Source organism: Varanus komodoensis, unplaced genomic scaffold (assembly GCF_004798865.1).
Source record: "Varanus komodoensis strain SLA01 unplaced genomic scaffold, ASM479886v1 scaffold51, whole genome shotgun sequence".
NCBI classification, from domain to species: Eukaryota; Metazoa; Chordata; class Lepidosauria; order Squamata; family Varanidae; genus Varanus; species Varanus komodoensis.
In genome coordinates, this window is record NW_025336100.1 from 4,273,398 (window position 1) to 4,298,724 (window position 25,327).

At 41.2% G+C, this 25,327-nt stretch overlaps 1 protein-coding gene across 8 annotated transcripts in view; it reads right to left on the reverse strand.

Annotated features, from left to right (window-relative positions):
• The window catches only part of ANKRD17 (ankyrin repeat domain 17), a 161,796-nt gene that overhangs the window by 111,942 nt on the left and 24,527 nt on the right, over positions 1-25,327 (reverse strand). For all 8 annotated transcript variants that reach the window (XM_044447261.1, XM_044447258.1, XM_044447255.1 and 5 more), the window contains exons 6-14: positions 23,413-23,646; positions 19,153-19,247; positions 13,059-13,296; positions 12,398-12,589; positions 11,976-12,085; positions 6,493-6,580; positions 1,627-1,754; positions 1,020-1,163; positions 455-557 (exon numbers count right to left, since the gene is read on the reverse strand). In XM_044447261.1, coding sequence (XP_044303196.1) covers positions 455-557; positions 1,020-1,163; positions 1,627-1,754; positions 6,493-6,580; positions 11,976-12,085; positions 12,398-12,589; positions 13,059-13,296; positions 19,153-19,247; positions 23,413-23,646 — 1,332 coding nt within the window. The remainder of the gene's footprint in view (positions 1-454; positions 558-1,019; positions 1,164-1,626; positions 1,755-6,492; positions 6,581-11,975; positions 12,086-12,397; positions 12,590-13,058; positions 13,297-19,152; positions 19,248-23,412; positions 23,647-25,327) is intronic.

A 25,327-nucleotide genomic window follows, 5' to 3' on the forward strand; every position in this document is an offset into this window, starting at 1 on the left:
AAAGAAAGAAAGAAAGAAAGAAAGAAAGAAAGAAAGAAAGAAAGAAAGAAAGAAAGAAAGAAAGAATCTCCAAAACAACCAGAAACTGAGCAACAAAAAATGCCAACAAAAGAACAAAATACCAATATCGGTACAGCGTGGCTCCCACCAAGCCACCTCTCTCTTCCTTGCCCCTCACCCCTGGCAGCACTGGCGCACCCCCTGTGAATGTGATGCCAACCTAGGATGAGGTGGTGCAGCACAGCCAACCCCTGCACTGGTCAGTGGCAAGTGGGATGCTGCCCCCCCCACCGCAGACTGGCAGAAAATCTCCCACAGACTGGTGCCAGTCTACGGACCGGTGGTTGGAAATCACTGCTCTAGAGATACTAGTTTTATTCAAGAAATAAAAGCAACCTTATACATTCTACCTGCGAAATATATTTTAGTGACCATCCGCAGATCTACAACTGACCTTTATTTCTGATGGGAAGGGTTGTGGCAACATTGGCAGGGGGTTTGTCAGGCTCCTGGGGTGGGACAACCATGGGTAGTGCCTGTACTGGTACACGAGGAGCCTAGAACATGGGATACTAAGATTATATTCATTGTTATGCTACATGACTAAAATAAACTGTTATCCAGAAAAACTGCCATGTGTATATATTTTCACCATTTGTAAGATTAAACTATTACTAATAGCCACAGTTTTAGATGAAAAAATTCACAGACTTTTGAAATTCTCAGCAGTAACAGAAGTATTTTAATAACCACAGCAGAAACTGTGAAAACGTTGAGTCCACCCAGCCAAGCCTTCCCTACTACAGGTTACCTAATGAAGCAGGAGATAAAAATTAAAATAAACCCCCAAATAGATTAGTGATTCCTTATCGAAGTTTAATATATTTTCAACAATATATCTTAAGCAAAATGCTTTATTTCCAGATGAGTGGTGACTATTTTTAGCAGGACTCCAGCATTAAAAATGACATATAAAACAAAATCCAAAAGGACAGACATGCCAGCTCTTCAAATCTTACCCTATTTAAATCTTGGGATGGGGGAGTCAGTTGAGTGGACTCAGGTGGAGGAGCAGAAAGCAGGTTGTTAGGATAGTCCAACAGGTAACAAACCACACTGGTATGGCCACCCTTAGCAGCTTCTATTAGCATAGTTGAACCATCCTATAAAGCAGCAAAGGGGTAAAAAAATTAAATCATAGATAGGCTTTGTACTTTACCCCACCCTCATGGAACTTAGGGCGGCATAAATAAGATTATCACAATGCTTTGTAAAGTACTATTGGTAATAGTGCTATAGAATAGTCAAACCCTAATTTTAACTATCAGTTTCTGACTTTCCATGTTTCCCAGTTGCCTGCAAATAGCACTATTAGCAGATTATACGCTCACTAGCATGTTCACATCAAGGGAGATGAATATAAAAATACAATTTTATTAGAATAGTCAACTTTTTCAATACAAGAGTTTCTTAGAAAAAAAATTATACAACAGCAGTAGGGGATCTAAATGTAAAAATTAATTTGGGCTTACATATTATATGCTGTTATGCTATATATGCAGATCGAAAGGCTGTCCAACAACATGCATTCAGTACATAATTTAATTATGAAAGAACACCACATACTTTCAGTCTGTGTGTAGGATCAGCTCCATGAGCTAACAACAATTCCACAACTGCCAGGTGACCTCCAGCACAAGCAAGTGACAATACCGTATGATCATTGTTAGCTGTGGTCCTATTCACATTTGCTCCTGTCATAAAGAATTTAAAAAGGATTAGAACTGCTTCTTACTCTTAACTTCACTGATATGTTTTGGTGAGAGTCTTCCCACTGGTCTCCTTCTATAAGAAATTGGACTGAAAGCCTATCTATATATCCCTGAGGCAACTATGTTTATGAGAACCACAGAACATCATAACCTCACTCAGTTTAATTCCCTCAGCTCTTAGTGAAGCTGTTCAAAAGTAGAAGCCATAGTCTCCCCCCATCTCCTGCTATAATAGTGAGAAATGATGGTGGTGGAGAGAAGTTGTTAGCCACACTCCTTCCAGCTGTGCTAACTGACCTACAATCAGGAAAGAAGGGAAGAAAGCCTATGAACATTCTTTGAGAAAGCCAGCTTCAGTCCAGGTTTTGTCTTCTCTCCTGTACAAGGCAGGGCAGAAACTGGGGCAAGGAGGGGTTCCTCTACAGGAAGAGATGGGCCTAATCTACATAGACTTTATCAGGAATTGATAGAAGTCACTTGCTCTAAACATGTTTTTATTTGTAAGTAGGTTTACCACAGTTACTCATATGCTCTAAAGGTAGTTCCATACTTGTGTCACTTTTATCATCTTTTACTGAACGCTACAGTGTATTCAAGCATGAATACATCAACTCCCTATGAGACTAAGCGAAAACAACATGATATAGGTCTTTGTACTTATTTAGCCCTATATATACATTCACTTCCACAAAATTTGGGTCAAGGACTAATGAACTCATTTAAAGGTGATTACAAGAACATAGAGTTTTCACTATTTTTCTTAATGCACCAGACACCATCCTCTCCCCAGTTCCCTTCAATTTCAAGAGCTGTTTGGAACTGTATATTTTGATTATTCCCAGTAACTTCCTGCCCACCTGGTGAGTCTGGCATTGAGATAAGCATCTCCATTTCTCTCATTTCACAGTCTTGGGATGGCCTACATTCTCACACCTCCTCCTGCACCTCTCCTCTTTCCTGTTTTGATTCTACGAGAGGCATTCAATGTATTCTCAGTATTGGGTTGATTTGCTATTGATGTGGGTAATTTAATTATTTCATTAGCTAATGACACTATCTGAGGGTATACATGCAAAATTTCAAATAAGTGTGATCATTAGTTCCCTAGTAATCCTCAGTGAAAGATGACCATGATGACTGATGCGACAATGTTGACGAAAATCGAGCACCGCGCTGTGATTAAGTTCCTTACAAAACAAGGAAAAAGTCAAAAAAATCATTCAAGAAGAGATGGTGGCCATTTACCAGGACTCTGCACCTTCATTATCTACTGTTCAAAAGTGGTCAAGTGAATTTAAAAGGGGCAGAGAAAGCATTGAAGACGACCCTCGCTCGGGCGAGCTGGTTACTGCCACTACGAAAGAAAATGTGAAAAAAATTGAGAAACTTGTATTGGAAGATGCCAGAATAAAAAATCAAAATGTTAGCAGAGATGACAAACCTATCTGTTGGTACCATATTTACTATTTTTCATGGCCATCTTAACCTTTCAAAGGTCTGTGCAAGATGGGTGCCGCGAATGCTCATGGCGCCTCAGAAACAAGTGCGAGTCGAGTGCTGTAGGGAGTTTTTAGAGCTCTGTAGTGAAGATCCATCGAGTATTTTCGACCGGATTGTTACTGGAGATGAAACTTGGGTTCATCACTATGACCCTGAAAGTAAGCAGGAGTCCATGCAGTGGCATAAAAAAGGTGCTGACCCTCTGAAGAAATTCAAAGTCACTCCATCGGCCGGAAAAATCATGCCCACAGTGTTTTGGGACTCAAAGGGAATTTTATTGATTGAGTACATGAAAAAAGGTGAAACCATAAATGCAGCATCTTACACAACCACTCTGGGTAATTTAAGAGAAGCAATTAAGGAAAAAAGGTGGGGAAAACTGACCGCAGGTGTGCTGCTTCTTCACGACAACGTGCCCATTCACACGGTGCGTGTTTCGAAGGCTGCTGTGCGAGACTGTGGTTTCGAAGAAAAAAACCACCCACCCCATAGCCTGGACCTGGCTCCCAGTGACTACTACCTATTCCTGAACTTTAAAAAAGATCTTTGTGGAAAACGATTTTCCAACAATGAAGAGCTCAAGGTAGCAATTAACACACATTTTTTAGACAAGGAGGAAGGGTATTTTTTACAGGGAACTGAAAAGTTAATTTCTAGATGTAATAAGTGTATTGAAGTTATGGGGGATTACATTGAAAAATAAAAATTATTTCAATTTATTATTCCTTTTTCTTCATGCTGATACCAAGAATACGTTGAATGCCCCTTGTAATTCTTCTGAAGACCAGCCAGCAGCCCTAGAGAATGTGCACCCAAAGTAACTTTTTCAACAGACAGCTCCAATCCATCTCATATCTGGTATTCGTTTTTGTCTTCTGTTTCGACTTTCCCTAGCATAAAAGTTGGCGTCTTATGATGTGTCCAAAGTATAACAGCCTCAGTTTTGTCATTTTTGCTTCTAGGGCATGCTTTGGCTTGATTTAATCTAGGACATACTTGTTTGTCCTTCTGTCCATCCAGGGTATTTGCAAAGCTCTTCTCCAGCACCATCGTTTGAACACATTTTATTTCCTGTCAGCTTTCTTCACTGTACAGCTTTCGCACTCAAAGACTGTGATTAGTTTGGATGATCTCGACCTTGGATTCCAATAAGACATACTTACACTTGATCTGTTCTAGTTCCTTCATTATAGTCATCCACATCTCAGTCTTCTTTGAATTTCTTGTGTGCAGTCTCCCTTTAATTGATGATTGAGCCAAGGTATGTAAAAGCTTTCACAATTTCAGTTTCTTCATTATTAACATCACAGTTCCGCAATTCTGTGGACGTGATTTTTATTTTCTTCATATTCAGCTGCAGTCCTAATTTTGTACTTTTTTCTTTCAAGGAAGTCATATGCTGTAAAGGTAGTTCCATCTTTCTTCTATCAGGACTTGTTTCACATCATTGCTGCTCTCTGTCTAGTACAATATCATCCGCTTACCTTAAATTAGTCATGCTGCTTCTACTAAATTTCACTCCTTCCTCTGATTCTAATCAAGTTTTCCTTATGTACACATCTCCTTATGTGTACAGATTGATAAAATACAACCTTGTCTGACACTTTTGCCTGTGGGAAACCATCCTGCTTCTTCATATTCTGTGCTAAGTGTAGTTTTTTGCCCGTAATACAAGTTACACATCAGGATAAGCAAGTGCTGAGGCACATCCATTTCTTTCAGGATCATCTGTAGATTCTCATGATCCACACAAAGGCTTTACTCTATATAGAGTAGTAGTCTTTGTTGCAACACTTCAAGCATCACTTTGCTTGTGTGGGAAATTAATGCAATGGTCCTATGATTGCTGCAGTCTTTTGCATCTCCTTTTTAGGGGATTGGAATATGTATTGAATGTTTCCAGCCTACGGGGCATTGTTTTAACATATTTGTTGACATATTTTTGTTAGGATTTGGATGGATTAATTTTCTGCAGCTTGGAATAGTTCTATTGGTATCTACTCCAGGTGCTTTATTCTTTGCAGGTGGTTTCAGAGCAGATTTCATTTTGTCTTCTAATATTGTAGGCAGTTCTTCATATGGTTCTACTTTGAAGAAGTCTGTCATCCTTTCACCTCTTTCGTATACTTCCTCTGTATATTCTTCCCACGTTCTCTTTATTTTCTCCTGGTTGGATAGTATGTTCCCTTGCTTGTCTTTTAGCATTCCTAGTGTAGGTTTGAATTTCCCTTTGATTTCTTAGATCTTCTGGAAGAAGTCTTGATTGCTATGTCTTGATTGTTATGCACCAAGGGAGGTGCAGAAAGAGGTCACAAGTAAAAGGGCCTTTTCAGTGGAGCCCCTTCCTTCCAGATGTAGAATGGTCTCCCTGTTGAGGCCTGGCTGGCATCAACACTGCTAACTTTTCAGTGTCAGGTCAAAACTGCTCTATATTCCCAGGCATTTAATGGCACATGACAGCCAGTGTGATATAGTGGTTAAGAATGCAGGATTGAGCAAATCTGGGTCAGTCACAGGTTGTTGTTGTGAGGATGAGACTGACAAGAGGAGGACCATTATGTAAGCTGCCTTGAGTTCCTTAAAAGGAAAAAAGGTGGGATATAAGATGTGCTGTCATCTGTTCTTTCAGTCTAGTGTATTGGAAATGTTTTACTGTTAAACAATTTTATATTTGTGTCTATTGGAATTTTTAAGCTGTTTGAAATTTGTACACTGGAATTTTAGACTGTTTTATTATTTGCAGTTTTGTACCTTGATGCAAATACATGAACTGGCCAGAGAGCTTCAGGCATTGAGCAGTATAGAAATATAAATAAATAAATAAATACTAGCACAATAAAACAAGAGATTTTTTTCCAGCTGAAAAGGCACATAAGCAAGTAACTTGAGAGAAAATAATTAATTCCTGTATTATTCAAGCTTCATTAATTTATGGAGAAAAAAGTAAGTCTATCTATCTTAATTATAGTTTACTAAATTAAGATGCAATTGGACTATTCATTGGTTTATTAGGTTATAAAATTTATACCAGTTGAAATTGTGTTATACAACCTAGAACTACTTCATTTTCTATTATGGTTAAGTTAATGCATGTATCATGCAACTCAAAAACTTCATATGAATATTTCTAATCAAAATGTGAAAGCAACTATTCATGATTAGCAAATTGAACAAAAATACCTCAACACAATAAAAAGGTGAAAGTGTTCACAAAAACTACCTTTGCTAATTAAGAACTGGACAGTACAGACATGACCTGCTCTTGCTGCTTTCATTAATGGAGTCCTTCCTCCTTCAGATTCATGTTCCTAGAAAGAGAGAAGAAGCTAAGACAGAAGCATCTTGGAAATCAAATTCCTTATTGTTTTAAACATTTTTAGTTTAATCTGCATTTTTCATTTTATCTAATAAAATGTATTGAATACGCACAGTTACGCAATCTTTAAAGGAACATTTCTAGATCTCCAAAGCCTTAAAATTCCTAGCATGTCCCAGACAGCCACACTGGCTGGAGAATTCTGGGAGTTCTGGGATTAGTTTTCTGTCTAAACATGAATAGGAATGTGACCTTACTCAAAAAAGTCATAGAGTGTCATAGAGTGCATATAATCCAATGAATCAGAAAACAAAACATAGATAAAACACTTCAGGAAAAATACTAGGTTGAAAAGTAATTTAGTAATGGGGATATGACTCCTCTGATCAAAATTCTGAGGGTAATCTTGAAGAAGATTCAGAAAGGCATCCAAATAAGAAAGTGTTGTAAAAACTGGTGACCATCTACTCTCCTTCCAAGTAGAAAAGTGCACAGATAATGAAAGACAGAATTTCTAGATACAATGCCAGGTGCATTGCTACAATGTTAGGGCTTTCATTGATGCTGTTTGGTCAAAGAAAGCCTGGAGTGCCTTAACTTTGCAGCCACAAAGTCAACTAGAGGAAGGGCAGGTAACCACAGGTTTTTTTGGTCCATTTACCAAAGTCAGCCAAAAATTGAGTTTATACTCAAGCTTTTACTTTAAATGAATAAGCACTTATTTAGAAACTTGGTCAGGTAAATGTTTGGACTGAATGCCGCATTTGCTCACAAAACCAAGAATTTCCCTGAGTCAGCTTAAAGAATGCACAATTCCTTGAAGACTTTAAAAAAGGCTTTTAAAAGCTGTTGTACAAAACTGAACTGTAGTTTTGTGCAAAATTAGAGTCCAGGGCTCAGAAAAAAAAGCCCTGAAAAAGCAACAAAGGCTACCAGCTCAGTTCAAAGAGCTGATATGCCCTCTAAAGTAAAAATATCCAAATGGGTATCAGGTCCCCCTAGCTATGGATGTTTCAGTCTATTTCCAGTTTATGTCCATTTTGCATACATTAATCTACAAATTGATTCATAAATTTATTTAAGAGTATGTATTTCTAAATGTACGTTATCATAAAATATGCATTAAGATACATTTTGGCATGTTTTTGAGCCAAAAGCTGTACTGTAAAATCCAAAGGATAATTATATTCTGGTGTGCACAGTAGCTGAGGAGTTATGGAACAGCTCAGTTTGCACAGAATTCACAAAAGTTAAATTTCTCAAGTGTCTATAGCTCCAGCATAATTAAGGGAACAATTTGCAGCATAATTAAGGGAACAATTTGATGTTCTCCTGACACTGCCATCTGAGATTCTGCAATCTTGAAGGATAAGCCACTGCCCACTCACTCCCCTCATAGCTGTGTAGCTGCCACCAGGCCACAATTGGGCCTCAAAAGTGAACAGAGAGGACGCTGGGTATGGATTTACAGCAGTCCCTCCCTGGAGCTGAATCTAGATGGCTGAAAATTCCCATCTAGAGAAAATGCAGTATGCTGACGAGATCCATGTCACTGTCTCTTGCTTCTACCACTGGATACTGTAAATCTGAGTTTCAAGGCTTATATGCATCTATCACAAGGATCATAAAATTGAGTGCTAAGGTGTATCTTAATATCTGCTAAGGAAAATGTGCGTTGTGTGTCCCTTCATTCCAGTATGTCCATATTGCGTGCAACAAATATGCAGGCTGCATACCTATAACTGTTGTTCGAGTGGTCATCTGTGCATTCACACATATGGGTGCTGTGCCTGCACAGTGCCTCCCGCTCAGGAAGATTTGTCTGGCTTAGTCTAGAACTTCCCATGGAGCCCTGCCCACTCCCTCCCTGTATATAAGGGTGGGCTCCCTGAGACCAGCATTTGCATCCAGTGTAGTTACATGTGTATTAGCTGAAATATATATATATATATATATATATATATATATAGCGAGAGAGGGGGGAAGAAATCAAAACGAAAGGATACATAGATCATGCCTTTAACCACCGACACCAATGCTGGGCTATTGGGTGGGTTGTGTAAACACACAGATGATCACTCGAAGAACTACAGTTACAGGTATGCAACCTGCATTTCTTCATCGTGGTTTCTGGGCATCACACAGATGGGTGACTAGCAAGCAATCCTCTATGGAGGTGGGAGGTGTCAATTAGGTGTATAATATTGGAAGTAACCTTTCAATCATCGAATATGAGAACGTGTTTTATATGCAAAAAAGTATATTAAAGTCCACAGACAGAACAGATCGAACTGGTATGTACATTATGCATTTAGACCTGAGCTAAACAGGTACAGTCCAGTATGATCTGAGTCCAAACAGATACAGTCCACTATGATTTGAGTCCATAGCCCTGCAAGGAATGGCGGGAGAATAAATAGATGTCACAGTTATTGCAGTATGGAGGCAAGTATTGCCCTTCCATAGGAGCAGTCCTTCCTCACTTTAATGTCCGATTTGTAGTGTTTAATCAATGTTGATGGCATCAACCAAGTTGCCACGTTGCATAGTTCTTCAATCGGAAGTCCCACATGGAGCACAGAGGAAGCCGATATAGCCCTTGTAGAGTGTCTTTGGCCTCTCTGGTAGTTACAAGGAGGAAAGCTGGTATGCCAATGTGATGGTATCAACTATCCAGTGGGCTAATCTCTGGGATCCGATCAGGTCTCTTTTAGAGTAGTCTGCATATTTCATGAAGAGACAATTTGTCTTGCAAATACCTTCTGTTTGGAACCAATAGAATAATAGTGCTCTATGAAGGTCGAGAGTGTGCAGAGCCTTCTTGAAGTCTGTTGCAGGTAAAGGAAAGAGGGCTAGTAAGACTATCTCCTCATTGATATGAAATGATGAGGAGACCTTGGGAAGAAAGGATGGATCAGTCCATAACATGTCCTTGACTCTGTGGAACATCAGGCATGGAGAGTCCACTCATAGCGTGCAGAGTTTGCTTGCTCTCCGAGCCAAGGTTACAGCCACCAGAAAGGAGACCTTCCAAGATAGGAGTTAAAGGTCTACCATGGCTAGCAGCTCAAATGCTTCATTAGCACATGTAGCATTACTGAGAGGCTCCGGGATGGAACCAAAGGTCGAGCTGGAGGTTGAAGGTTCATTGGTCCTTTCAGAAATTGACAAGAGAGGGGATGAGAGAAAACCATATGCCCATCAATCAGTCCATGAAATGCAGAGATCGCAGACAAATACACCCATATTGAAGTGGGTTTTGCCCAGATGTATGCATTGCATACAAAAACTGCAAAATATTAGCAATTGAAGCCAAAGAGGGATCAAAGGAATGGAGAGTAGCAAATTGTTTTAACTTTGTCCATTTTGCAGTATAGGACGTTCTAGTGTTAGGTTTGTGGGAGCCTGTAAGGATCTGTTGGATCGCAGGATCTAGATCCAGTGTGCTTGATATGAGGTAGCTGAGTGTAGAGTCCATAGTCTGTGTTCTTGTTGAAATCGATCACGTTGGGTTTGAGTCTTTTGGTTCTGGCTCAGTGGAAACTGAGGTAGTTGGAACGGAGTTAGGGTGTATGGGTTCACCTTCCTCTTGCTGCAGAGATCTCATAGGGGCCCAGCATGAGTGTGTTGCCATAGACAGAGGCAGCCAGGTGTAGTGAGGATCAGCTACCGGTCCCCATGGGTAATCTTGATAATAGTGCCTTGGCGGTGGGTACCAGAAGTGACCTCTGCGGTGTCGATATTGGAGTGGATCTAGGGGAACCAATCTGTGAGATGAGATCGGCAAAGGGTGAGCAGAAGGCGGACCATAGGAGAGACCTGGCGTTGGTGGTATAGGGTCTGGCTCCTGATGAAGAGGAGTTCTCTCTCATGGAGGGTTAGGCGACTCCCTTATTTCATCGCCTGAGCCAGGTGCAGGTCTTTCTATGTGCAGGCTGTGTTCATTCAACATTGCAGTGCGCAAGCGACTGCTGATCTCTACCATGGGGTAGTGTCGGAGAGGTTGGAACTGTTGATGACCGGACAGGAGCATCTTGAGGAGATGTAGGTCCCAAAGGCTCCACAGTCTTTGCCCTCACAAATGGAGAACATTCCTCTGGATTGGAACAATGACGTTCGGAACACTTGTGGCCTTCGGTCTTTTTGGCCTTTTTTTCGTTCCTGAGGTCTTGGAACAGAGATGCGTAAGTTTCTCCTTGCTTTTTTTAGACCCTCCGGTTCTTCCTGGTTTTCTCAGAGGTGTCAGTGGGAGGGTGTTTCCTCAAGGGTTCCATCGAGATCAAGGCACGTTGACCTCCTTCCTCGGTCACTTTGCTCATCTTGCTGAGAGCCCGATCCCACATCTCCATCTGAAACCTGCCAGCTCTATTTCTACATGCCTGTTTAGTAAATGCCTGGCAGCACTTACACTTATCAACCTGGTGCTCTTCACTGAGGCAAAACAAGCATAGAATATGTCCATCAGAGGATGGCATTTTCACTCTGCAACCTGCACACTTTCAGAAGGCCGCTTTGCTGGGTGACATCGAGAGAATATAGAATAGATAGGAATACAGAAGAACACGATAGGTGTGTGTGTGTGTGTGTGTGTGCACGCACGCACAGTTTTTTTTTTAAATGAGAGATGAGATGTGTGGAGGGGGGAAGAGGGGCTCTGATAGGTTGTAGAAGGGTAGCAAGAAAATAGAAATTGGAAAGTAGAAATTAGAAATTAGATCACAAGAGTGTAATAGTATAGGAAAGTTCAAAAAAATATCATAAAGGCAAAAGAGAGGCAATGAACGCTGGAGATCCTGATGCACTGGCAAACAGCGGTCCATAGCAAACTGTCAAAATGGTTGGAGCCTGCCCTTATATACAGGGTGGAAGGCGGGCAGGGCACCATGGAAAGTACTAGGCTAAGCTAGAGAAATCTTCCTGAGGGAGACACTGTGTTGAGAAGCACCCATATGTGTGATGCACAGAAACCACAATGAATTACTAGCATTTATCAGCTGAGGCACCCACCGAACTCCCTTCCCTAAGGAAGTTTGCCTGGGTGGGTTTTTCCTGATCCTCAAAAAACTTGCTAAAATTGTGCTCTTGTGTTATTGATGCTGCTGCTATTAAAACCTTCTTTTAGTGCTATCTTACAATGCTGGGAGTTGCTTTTTGTAACTTTGGCTATTTTGGTTGGCTGTGTTCAGATGTCCATTTTGTTTCATTTAACATCTTTAAACTAGTTTTATGTTTAATAAATTTTATTATTCATTGGGGTACAACCTATTTTGAGAGCCTACTGCTGAGGCAGATAAAGCAGCAAATAAGCCTAAATTAATATAATCTTTTTTAAAAAGCCAAAAACTACGCAACACAGGAAAAACCCAACGCTTTACTCGACAACTTACCAGGTCTGCATCTGCTTGGAGCAACACATCTGCTACATCTGTATGACCGTTCTCACATGCGTATGTCAGTGCTGTGTCTCCTGTTGCTGTTGTTGCATGCACATTAGCTCCTGAAGCAGCATGAAGTATATTAAGCTTAGAAAATATGCAAAGGATGTCACTCTCCAGTGATATTCTATGCTACTTAACCAGTAGAAAATACTTAGGTATTAAAAGGTCTGAGTATTATGTTCTAAACATACTTTGTTATAATTATTTGCACAGCTGTGTATATGACATGTTACTGTACATAAGGACACACAGAATATGATAAAGAAGTTCACTAAGTCACCATGGAATACAGCCCTTTGATATCAACACTCCCAGGCTGTGCTTCAATTTTAAACTTGTACAATAAACCCATAGAGAGAACCATCTCATACCTGCAGCTAATAAATATTTAACTAGCTCCAAGTGACCCTCCTGAGCAGCTTCCATTAAGGGGGTAGAACAGCCAAGTTCTATATCAGCTCCTGCTTTAATAAGGAAGTCAGCCACTTCCAGAAAGCCCCCACAGCATGCTAGGGTTAAAGCAGTTTCTTGGGTCTCTTCTGTCTGAGCATTGATGTTGGCTCCTTGGAGAAAAACATATCAGTGCAAATTATGTTTGTAGAACAGTACTTAGCAACAGTTTAACATCATTTGACTACTGCACATAATAACAATGCTTCTCCAGCCAAATTTCTCAACTCAATTTAAATAGTCCCATGCTATTTACATAGCTTTTCATGATTCCAGATGGCATTCCTTACTTTCGTAGAACCTTCAGTGTCTGCCAAGTGTACCTATTGAAAGAATATAAATTAAGGGTCCTGACTGTGTGGCTAATGACTTTCAAAGGAATACATTTTCTGCTGTCATTGTTTAGTAGTGACCTGCATATTAATCATACAGCCAGAAGACAGATAGGAATTTTTGTATAATATTTAATATTGTATACTATAGATTATAAAACAAAAACTGGCAAACAATTTAGTTTCCTAAAAGATACATTGTATGATGTTCAGATGCCTTCAGTGGTGCGTGTAGTATTCTTATACCTACCTTGACCTAGAAGTAAAGCCACCATCTCCTCATGACCCTCTCGGGCAGCTTCCATTAGTGGTGTATAACCTTCATCATTTACCTCCTCCAGGTTAGCCCCTCGCTCAATTAATAAGGCAGCCAGCTCTACATGCCCACCGCAAGCTGCCAATGTTAATGGAGATTCAAAGGAATCAGCAGGCATGTTCACCTGAGCACCACTATCAAGGAGTAACCTAGCAACTTCCACATGCCCGTCCTAGAAAGCAAAAAAAAAGTAAATACACAAGGGCTAGATAATAAGTTCCCTACCCTCAATTAATTATTTTATAATGTGAAACAAAATATTATACAATACTTCCTGCAATGCACTGCCCAGGAAGTACTAGCTTTAATACTAGAAGGTTTAGGTTTGCCACATTCTCAGCAAGCCCTGAGGAAGTTTGAAATGGCTCATTTACACATCCTGAATAACATAAGATGACAAAGCCCAGAAGGAAGTATTTTCTCACTTACAGTTGTTACATTATCTTTTAAATTTGTAAACTCACAAACAAGTTTACATATATAAAAAAAAATGGCTGCTGCTGTGCTACATGAATATATCACATACTCTCAGTAGGTTCACAAGCCACATTAAGCCACAGCTGACAGATGATTGGGCTTACCATAATTTGTTCTTCCCTTCCTTCCCCAGCAGTCCTCCAGCGGGCTCCAGCACTTATCCCAGGAGCCTTGGAGGAGAATTTTATCTTTTCTTTCTGTGGCTCTTAAAAAATGGTGCTTCCAAGCTATTTTTCCCTGTTCCTTCAAAAGACCACACTTTCACCTGCCTGATTTGTGTATCCTTGCCTTCTTAACTGCCTTGTATATTTTAGCTGTCAAAGGAGTACTAAAGTGAGAAAGGCATACCTCCCAGTTGACACTGTAATCCTTCCCTTTTAAGTGCTGACCTGAGACTTGTGAACGTCCTCTAAAAATGGTTGAAAAGGCGGAGGTTCACTGACAAGTGTCAATTCAACATTTAAGAGCTAGAGGGTTACAATGCCAAATGGGAAATACAGTCCCTCCCACTATCTGCTTCTATCACTGTGAAAGATATATGAAAATTGACAAGGCAAGGCTACTCATATTGGACAGGCAAAAAAGCATTTGTAAATGCACTGGAAAATAATAATTCTTAAAATGGCCCCATTTGTGTATACCAGAAGCCCTGGGGAAAAAGCAAAACAAAACAGATGGGGAACAGATGGTCTTTCCAAACTGCCATTTGGGTATCAGCAGAGGGACAATCATGAGGGTGGATAAATATGGCACTGACAGCTCGGAGGGTTTTTTGCTTGGCATCCCATGGTATGATGATTCTCTTGTGTTTGGATTACTCAACAACCCACCATGGGTATGGACAGCCTTAAAACAAGTCACAGGTTCTCTCTGTGGCTTCTTTGTGAAACTTAAACCACCATGACAAGGTTGAGCCAGGTTCAGACAACGAGACAAAACACCACGGCTGGGGGCCTATGAGCTGCTGCATCATGTGACCCAAGTGTCCTAGAATCATAGAACAGTAGAGTTGGAAGAAGCCAGAGGGACAGAGGTCCAACCACCTGCTTAGTGCAGGACTCCCAGTTAAACCATCCCTCTTCTCGTGGCTGTCCAGTTGCATCCTGAATGCCTCCAGTATGGGAGAGCCCACAACCTCCTAGGATAACTGGTTCCACTGTCATACTGTCTAACAGTCAGGAAAATTTCCTTGATATCTTGTCAGAATCTGGCTTCCTGTAACTTGGGCCTGTTATTCTTTATCTTGCACTTTGCAATGATTGAGAAGAGAATGTGACATGACAAACACGGCCAATTCTTTCAATCTCTTCTCATAGGGCATTTTTTCTAGATCATCCTTGTTGGCCTCCTCTGAATCCTTTCCAGTTTGTCTGCATCTTTCCTAAATTGTGGTGCCTGGAACTCAACACAATATTCTAGATAAGGTCTAACCAGTGCTAAGTAAAGGGGAACCAGTTCTTCATGGGATTTGGAAATGATACTTCTATTAATACAGCCTAAAAAAGCATTTGTCGTTTTTTCAGCCATGTCACATTGTTGACTCATATTCAGCTTGAGATCTAAAACAATTCCAAGATCCTTCCCACTTGTACTATTGTTAAATCAAGTATTCCTCTCTTGTAACAAGGAATTTGGGTTTATTTTTCCTAGGTGCAGAAATTGGCATTTCTTCCTAATGAATTTCATTCTGTTGTTTTTAGCCCAGTGCTCCAACCTTTCATGATCACGTTGAATCTTCTAGGATATTAACTATCCTACCCAGTTTTGTGTCATCTGCAAATTTCTTAAGCCTTCCCAGCACTTCTTCATCCAAATTATTAATAGAAATGTCGAAGAGCACTGGGCCCAGGACTGAACCTTGCAGTACCCCACTTGTAACCTCTCCACAGTTTGAGAAGGTGCCATTGATGAGTGCACTAAGTCCAATTCTGTAGATCCACCTGATAGTGGATCTTTTAGCTAGTTTGCTGATAGGGGTATCATGGGACACTTTGTAAAAAGCTTTCCTGAAGTCAAAATAGATTAAATGTAAAGGTAAAGGTTTCCCCTTGACATTAAGTCCAGTCATGCCTGACTCTAGGGGGCGGTGCTCATCTCCGTTTCCTAGCCGAGGGAGCCGCAGACAGTCTCCGTGGTCATGTGGCCGGCATGACTAAACACCGAAGTGCACGGAACACTGTTACCTGCCCACCGAAGTGGTACCTTTTTATCTACTTGCATTTGCATGCTTTCTAACTGCAAGGTTGGCAGGAGCTGGGATGGAGCAATGGGAACTCACCCCGTTGTACAGATTCAAACCAGCGACCTTTTGATCTACCAGCCCAGCAGCACAGTGGTTTAAACCACTGCGCCACCTGCAGTCCCAAAATAGATCACATCCACACAGTTCTCACAGTCCATCAGGTAGATTACCCGTTCAAAAAATACTGGATTAATCTGGCAGGATTTATTCTTAAGAAATCCATGTTGTCTTCCACCAATTACTGCATTGTTTTCAATGAGTTTGCAGTGCGGCTGCTGTATAATCTGCTCTAGAATTTCCCCAGGGATTGATGTCAGACTGACTGGTCTGTAGTTCCTAGGTTCTTCTTTGAAGATGGGGACAACAGTAGCCCTTTTCTGGCACTTCTCTTGTCCTCCATGATTTCTCAGCAATAACAGATAATAGTTTCTATAGCATCTATTTTATCTACTGCACCTTCCCTGTTGGTAATATAAATTCAAGGATAGCCATTTATCTTGTCATTTCTGATGAGTGGCTTATTTTTCAGGAGCAAGGCATGCTGAGAATCCTGGCTTAGGATTAGGGCTGGTCATACCCGTGGTAGCTTTTGGCATCATACCAACTCAGCAGCGTTATTTTATCATGGGTTGCCAGAATGGCTAGAGGGCTACCTGGTCAGAGCAGTGAAAACCCTTGCCACTCTTTGCAATCTCATTCATGCTGCTACCAGCCTCTCTTATCCTTTCTCAGCTGCTTTCACACAATGTTTCCAAAAATCCTTTAAAAAAGATATCACCAAGTGTCCAAAACATATTCTCAAATTTTTAATTTTTCTTTTTAGCCCTGTGCAAGAGCAAATGTCACTATCTTAAGACTTCCATGAGGTTTTCCATGTGATTGCTTTGCCATGACAGTTGTGTACATTTCTATTTATTTATTTATTAAAACATTTTTATGCCGCCCCATTTGGCCGATCGCCGAACAATAAATTAAAAAAATAATTATAATATTAAATTAAAAAATATAAACATTAGATTAAAAATACAAAAAATACAATATAAAATAAGCCGCCCTGGCCAGATAAAATCCAATAATATTAACCGTTAAAATGCTGCTTAAATAAAAAGGTCTTCGCCTGGTGCCGAAAAACAAATAACGATGGTGCCAGGCGGACCTCTCTGGGGAGCGCATTCCATAACTTAGGCACCACCGCAGAGAAAGCCCTCCTCCGAGTACCCACCCTCCTAATTTCTTTCATGGAGGGTTCCCGGAGAAGGGCCTCTCCCGCCGATCTCAAGGGGCGGCCGGGCTGCTCTGTAACGCATATAAAATCTTACTTTGGAAGCAGATGTGCTTCTTTTAGAGTAACAAGAAGTAACATTTTTTAAAGTTATTTGCTAGACAGCAATATATGACTTGAAGTGGCTTATCCTTGAACTTGCAAATATTTGCCTAAATACCAGAGAGGTAGGGGCACTTTGAGAGTGAGTGTGCTTAATTTTAGAGTAAAGTGAACCTGATTTTATATTTTATTTTATAACAGTAAAACCTTGGATTGCGTGTAACTTGGTCTGCAAGTGTTTTGCAAGACGAGCAAAAAGTTTTTCTAAATTTTAACTTGATAAACAAGTGATGTCTTGCAGAACAAGTATTACGTGAGCTTTGCCTGCAGAGCATCACGTCACAACTGAGCACTGGTCCTTCTCTCTCTCGCTGGGGGTGTGAGTACAGTGAGTCTGAGCTCAATTCAAGGTGCTGGTTATTACCTATAAAGCCCTAAACGGCTTGGGACCTGGATACCTGAAGGAACACCTTCTTCCATATTTGCCCTCCCACCCCTTGAGCTCAGCAGCAGAGGCTCACCTCCGGGAACCCTCCATGAAAGATATTAGGAGGCAGTGTGGGTCAGGGATTTTATTTATGCTATTACATTGTAAGCCGTCCTGAGGTTTTTTTGTGATTAGGACAGCATATAAATATTTTAAATAAATAAATAAATCATCTCCCCCTCCTGAGCATGCCTGCAATCATGCCCGCCTTCCCCGCTGAGCGTGCCCACTTCAAATTTTAGTGATTAAAAAAAAAAAAGTTACAGAACAGATTAATCTTATTTACATTGAACCTTATGGGGAAATTCGCTTTGATATACAAGTGCTTTGGATTACAAGCATGTTTCCAAAATGAATTATGCTCGCAATCCAAGGTTTTACTGTATTTTTAAGAAAAATGTTTGCTAGCTAGCAATGTAAATGCAGAAAAGAAAAATGGGAATAGAGGGAACACTTGGCTAAATATCAGAGAGGAAGCTTTGTGCAATATGAAAGTCCCTGAAAAATAAAATAAAATCAACTGGCAAACACCTGGTTCATAAAGGATCAGAAAATTAATTCCATTTGGTAAGCCAATGTGGGGTTTCTTTTAGAAGACAACAACCACAGTGGAACAACCGCAGAAAGGGTGCTGTGATACAGACTGAGAAAATGAGGCACTCTGCTGCAAAGGCACTTCAGAAGTGTGCCAGAGCAAGTGAGAAGACTATGGGGGAAGTGAGGACAAGGACAAGCTATATCAAACCCTATCATCTGTCAGGTGTACTGAGAGTTATTCAGCAAAAAGTCAACCCATGGTGGCTTATTTGCAGGGGGGCTTACCATAAAGTCCAAACCTGTCCACCAATTCACTACACAGAGTCACTTGCATTCTAGGAGGCTAGTTATTCATGACATAAAGCCCCACTAGACAGGTTCACAGAAGAAGACAAGCCATACTGCTAAGAATAATTATGTCAATTCCTGCAACATGCAACCAGTCACTGTAGCTTATTTCCCCTCGTACAACCCTGGCCACTGTGAATTTAAGTCATGAAATGCAAGATTAGATCTCCACTGTGGATACAGTTTTACTTTTTAGTTTAACTCTTTTAAAAATTGTATTCCTAGGTACCATGCATTCTGAGTTGCATCAGATATACATGTATCATATACGCTTTAGAGCATTATTCCATGACTAACAAGAGCATGCTTTACTCAGGAGCAGAACCTAGACAGCAGGGTTCTATCTAGCCAACCGGGGCTGGAACTCCACAAGTAACTCTAGAAGACAAATACAGCATAAATAATTTTTCCCCCTACAAACAAGACAGTAAGCCACCAGGCAAACACAGACCCTGACCCAATATTTAGAAGACTTTGTGAAATCAGTCCTTTATCAATCTTAAAGGAGAGACTTTACCACAAAGTCAAAATACAAAATTCTCTTGTATGACACTCTTGTGCCAAACCAGAAAAGTGGAATAATGTCTGGGTACCATATTGCCATGTTACTTACCATGCATGCCTCCATCAATGCAGTATGCATTTCATCTGTTTTATGCTCCTGGTCTGCACCTGCTTCCAGTAAAAATCTCACCATTTCTAAATGACCTAGAAACAAACAAACAAAATAACCACTCTGAAAATTAGAATTCCGTCAAAGATAACCACTTTCTTTGAAATGTATGTACCTTCTTAACTTTATCAAAGTAAATGTAGCAAAATTCTCAAACAGGCTGTGAATGTCAGATGAGTGAGAACTGTCTAAAGTCATTCATTTAACACCAGAAATTAAAGCATTTGGTATTGTGAAGAACTTAAAAATGCAGTCTGTATAACAGTAAGGGAAACTAAATGGCCTGATGTAATTTTTTCAAACTAGGTAGTAATACATATAGGGCTTTCAAATCTGAAGTATGAAAACCAAAGGGGTAGGTTGCTTACCTGTAACTGTCATTCTTCAAGTGGTCATCTATGCATTCACACATATGAATGTGTGAGGTGCTGCACCCGTGCAGTGCCTCAGTCAGGAAGATTCCGCTAGCTAAGCTCAGAATGTTTGGCGGGAGCCCCACTCCTTTTTTCATTACTTGGGTAGGCAGGTTCCTGCCATTTTCGCAGTCCAACTGGAGACCATCGTTTGCCCTGTGTGTATGTCCATAAATGTCCTATCATTATACTCATACACCAACACTGACATGGGGCTGGTGGGTGGACTGTGTGAAAGCACAGATGACCACTTGAAGAATGACTGTTACAGGTAAGCAACCTGCCTTTCTTCATTGCGGTCTCTGTGCATCACACATATGGGTAACTTGCAAGCTTACCATTAAAGGAGGTGGGGGGTGTTGTACATAAAAATAGATGACAACACATCCTGAACTAGGGTGTAGTCCTGTCTGGCTCTAATATGAAGTCAACAGTGGTAGAAGAAAGTGGATGTTGCTGTGCACATATCTGGTCTGCACAACACATGGAATGGTGGTCTCTCTTGGAGTGCCGTAGATGCCAATATCACCTTGATGGAGAGTGTCTGGTAGCCCCACTGGTATACTAATTTAATCATCTGTACAATCCCATGGTCAAGGTATTGGGTATGAACCAAATCGTTGTTGGAGTGGTCCATATATTTGGTGAACAAAGGTTTTGCTTTGCAAACGACTGGATTCAGGACCAATAAACTCTGCATCAGGTGACGACCATGATCGCGGCCATCTTCCCTGCACGAGTGTGATCACGCCCATCTCCCCCCCCCCCGAGCATGATCATGATCATGGCCACTCCACCCCCCGAGCTTGGTCACTATCGCACAATTATCATTTGGACTCTCCCTCCAAACAATAACCTCCCCACCACCTAGGTTGCTGTTCTCTACTGTACTTTGTTGTTCTTTGTTACTCTGTTTCAAATTTTTGTGATTAAAAAAAATATTTACAGAATGGATTAACCTTATTTACATTGAACCTTATGGGGAAACCTGACTTGGCTCATGACCAAATTCGGCTCATGATCACGTTCATAGGCGTCAAAACGGATTAACCTTATTTAGATTGAACCTTCTGGGGGAATTTGACATGGTTCGTGACCAATTCGGGTCACAACCAGAGTTGTGGAATGGATCGAGTTCTTGAACCAAGGTACACTGTAGTTTCAAGATCACTATTTCTTCAATCACATAGAAGGAGGAAGAGATTTAGAGAACAGACAAACCAGTATGGAGTATCATCTCCTCAAGGTAAGTGAAGTTGGAGGATCATTCTGTAGTGGGCAGAGAATTTATGAACTGACTTTGAATGGTGGCTCATTAGTGAGTGTAACACCATGAACAGGTTCCTACAGGGGAGGATGGAATGGACAGGAAGATCCAGGCTCTGAAACCTCTCAAGAGGGCCCAAGTCAATGGCTGCAACTGTCAAGTAATTGGGTGATCACAAGGAAGTTATTAGCAGAGATTCACACTGGAATTGCACTTTCACTGGAGTTTGGATAGGAGTAGGAGTTTGGATAGGAGTAGGAGTTTATAGTTGGAAGGGAGCAGGGTAGTAGTTATGGTCATTAAATAAGGGATCTGACATACTGTAATGCGAAGTCTTTGACTGTCAGGGTGTATTGCTGTCTCCTGTGTGGTGAAATTGGAGGGCTGCCTGAGGCACCATGGTTTTATCAAGGTGGCTCATGTATAGCCAGTCCACATATTCATTATTGTCTTCGAGATGAGAAGGAGTGTAGAGAAGCAAAGGGGACAGTTCCCATCCAAGGGATGCAAAAGGCATATAACCTGGTAACCTTGTTGACTCCGGCATTTGACATCCTATATGCAGGATTCTCTTTTGTAGTGAAGAGGTCTGCTCATGGGGTTCCCCATGTAGTGAAGATGCTATTCCGGGTGTCTGTGCCGAGTTCCTTATTTGTGACTTGGAATGGGTTACAGTTGAGTATCTTGCCAGTCATACATGGGTCTAAGGACATACTGGTTTAAGAGTGTTTAAGGTAATGTCTCATAACAGTCTATGGACATTCTGCCCTAAAGATGGTCGATCTTGTCTAAGGTGATGTCGCAAATGTTATTGTTGTTTAGTTGCAAAGTCATGCCTGACCCATCACAACCCCATGGACGACATTCCTCCAGGTTCTCCTGTTCTCCACCATCTCTCGGAGTCCACCCAAGCTCACATCCACTGCCCATTGACTCCATCTAGCCACCTCATCCTCTGCCATCCCCTTCTCCTTTTGCCATCATCACAAATGTACCAGTCCCATATACACAGGGTTAACTAAGTCAGTAAGATGGATCTTGTTTCACCCTGTTTGTTGATATAGAAATAGAGGGCCAGTGTTGTCCAAGACTATCTGGGTTTTTCTGCCGACCAGCACATTCTATAGAATGAGGAGTACCTTGTACACAGCCAGTGGAATGAACACCCCAGCCAGTGAGGGGTGCATCGGTAGTTAGCAAAGTGAGAAAATGGCGGGAGATCACTAATTATATGGGCAGGGAGGGGGCGGGGCCCGCACAGAAAGTTCTAGGCTAAGCTAGAGAAATCTTCCCAAATAGAGCACTGCACAGGCACAGCACCCATATGTGTGAATGCACAAAGACCATGATGAAGGACAGTGTGTGCACCGGTCCAGCTGGGAATGTAGGAATGGAGGCTGATCAAATCAGTGTTTGCACCCATCTATCTGGAAACATAGGAATGGAGGCTGATTGAATTGGCAATGCTTGAAACAGGCAGCAGAGCAAAGCTGGGTTTTTTCAAGCCTTTTTAGCCTGCTTAAAGCCCTGGAGCTTGAGGTGCTTTGTCCTCTCCTTAGACATTTTAGGCATATCAGAGGTAGCCATGGTTCCCAAGCCACAGAGGATGGTTTTGGCTTGCCTGGTTGGTGGGTGGTTATTTTGCAGCCTCTTTTGAAGTTGTGGACCCTCCATTTTTTTTAATGCAGACGCAGTACCCCATACATGTGAAGCACAGAGACCATGACGAAGAAAGCTGAGAAACCTTCAGAAAAAAGGACTTAAAAGCAATTGTATACGTGTTTAGATAGAAAACATTCCTACAACTCCCCGCATCCCCCAGTCAACCATGCTAGGACATGTGAGGAGTTGTAAGACCTTTCTTCATCTCAAACATAGACACATTAAAACATTCTTTATATTTCAAAATTATTTCCTCTTCAGAAAGACAGGAAGCTGAAGCAGCTTTTATAAAATGCATTTGTATACCCATTAATCTTTAGCAGCTTTATGCCTACATTGCCTATCTTTCACAGGTTAGAGACAGAAGTCTCTTATGTGATTGTAAACATAGGCAATTTGCATTAGAATTCATGTATTGCTTCAATTTTATTCTAGTCCTGGGAAATGCTATATCCAAACCCCTTGTGGAAAGGAAAAGAAGTATAGCATGGACAGTAAATACATTCCCTACCCCATAAGAATTCTTGAACATATTAAATCCTACAAATAAATTTTACAGTTTATTTTGTAACCTATTTCAGTCTAAAAACATGCAATTTAAGCTGCTATTTTTCTGAGAGAATGAAAGTCATAAATTGCTAATGAAGAGCAAATAATAATTTCCAATAGTGGGATTAATACAACAGAATGTCACTTTATCAGTTTTGACAAAGGTACAAAGGCAAGGCAGATTAAGATGTTTCAAGTGAATCATAATAATATCTTAAATTAAAAAGACTAAGGCTTTCCCATTTTTGTTGAAGAGTACCGTTAGCTTATTTAATGAACGGTTACAACTGTAAGATATCAATACTATACCTTTATAGCAAGCCAGTGTAAGTGCACTCTCCTTAAATTCATTGGAATGGGTATTGATTCCAGCGCCATTTTCTAACAGCACTCTGGCAACTTCCACATGTCCAGCACTCCCTGCCTCCATAAGAGGAGTGTGGCCATTTTCATTATGGTCCTCAATACTAGCGCCAGACTCCAAAAGGGCTTTCACAACATCCACATAGCCTCCAGCACAAGCGTAAGTGAGTGCTGTGTTGCCTAGGAAAAAAAAGGAAAAGAAAAGTGGATACCCTCCGTACCTCCCTCTAAGAACGTTCCCGGAATAAGGCCTCCCCTGCCAATCTTAAGGGGTGTGAGGGCATACAGGGGAAGAGACATTCCTTCATCAATTCTCCTTTCTGTTCATGGAAGACAGCACCATTTGGCAAAGGGAGGCGGATGGACCCACCTCTGCAAAATCTGTCAGTATTGATATGACCCTCCAAGTGATGCGACTAACTCTCCCTAAGAATAGTGTTGTGGCAGTGTCATGGGAGACCACAGCCCGTGGACCCACAAGGAAAGCAATTAAGTACATGGGACAGGGCACTGAGGGCCCAGTTGAGGTTAACATGTCCTACTTCGTTGCCATCACCACACATCTTAGGGGAGATGGAGGAGGACCCAAAACCTGAAGTACTAGTAACCTGGTCTTATTCCTCCTGTCTCCATTTTGATTATTTGCTGCTGTTTTTTAATTTTTTTTTTTTAGTTTTTTTTTAAAGTGCAATTAGGGTCATCTTTTTAATTTTTTTCAGCTGCAGAAGTGTGTGCATCAGTCCCCTGTAGTGGCACAAGGGCAGTCTTAAGGCTTTCTGACATGTGTAGAGTTGCTTTAAGATCTCCCCTTTTTGAACTTCCTTAAGAATTTGGAGAGGTCTCAGAAAGGTGAAGGGCACTGAGAAGTGTCAGTTCTACACTAGAAATCAAGAGCAGCACATTGCTAAGAGGTTGTTAAGCCCATACTGTTTGATACACCTCTGCTATACCCCCCACCCCTTTGCTGAACTTTTCCAACTGAAACCTAGGCCACCAGGTGCAATTAGGGTCATCTTTTTAATCTAGTCCCAAGAAAGACTGAGAAATGTAGACTAGTTGGAACTATACCAAGCTCATTCTTAACATACAACTTTTATTCACTTATTGATTGAAATATCAGTGGGTAATAAGCAGGCCAAAGTTGTATTTGAGTCGTCGTTGTTGTTAGTCATGAAGTCGTGTCCGACCCATCAAGACCCCATGGACAACATTCCTCCAGGCCTTCCTGTCCTCCACCATCCCCCGGAGTCCACTCAAGCTCACACCAACGGCTTCATGACTCCATCTAGCGAACTCATCCTCTGCCGTCTCCTTTTTCTTTTGCCATCTATTGTTCCCAACCTTAGGCTCTTCTCCAGGGAGTCCTTCCTTCTCATTACGTGGCCAAAATATTTGAGTTTCATCTTCAGTAACTGGCCTTCTAAAGAGCAGTCTGGGTTGATCTCCTCTAGCACTGACCGGTTTGATTGCCTTGCTGTCCAAGGGACTTGCAGGAGTCTCCTCCAGCGCCACAATTCAAAGGCCTCAATCCACTTCAAGGTGGTCAGCCTTCCTTATGGTCCAGCTTTCACAGTCATACATTGCAAACAGAAAAACCATAGCCTTGACTATACGCACTTTTGTCGGCAGGGTGATGTCTCTGCTTTTTAGTATGCTGTCTAGATTTGCCATAGCTTTCCTCTCCAGGAGCAAGCGTCTTTTAATTTCTTGGCTGCAGTCCCCATCTGTGGTGATCTTGGAGCCCAGGAAAATAAAATCTGTCACTACCTCCATTTCTTCCCCATCTATTTGCCAGGAAATGAGAGGACCGGATGCCATGATCTTAGGTTTCTTCATTTTGAGGTTCAAGCCAACTTTTGCA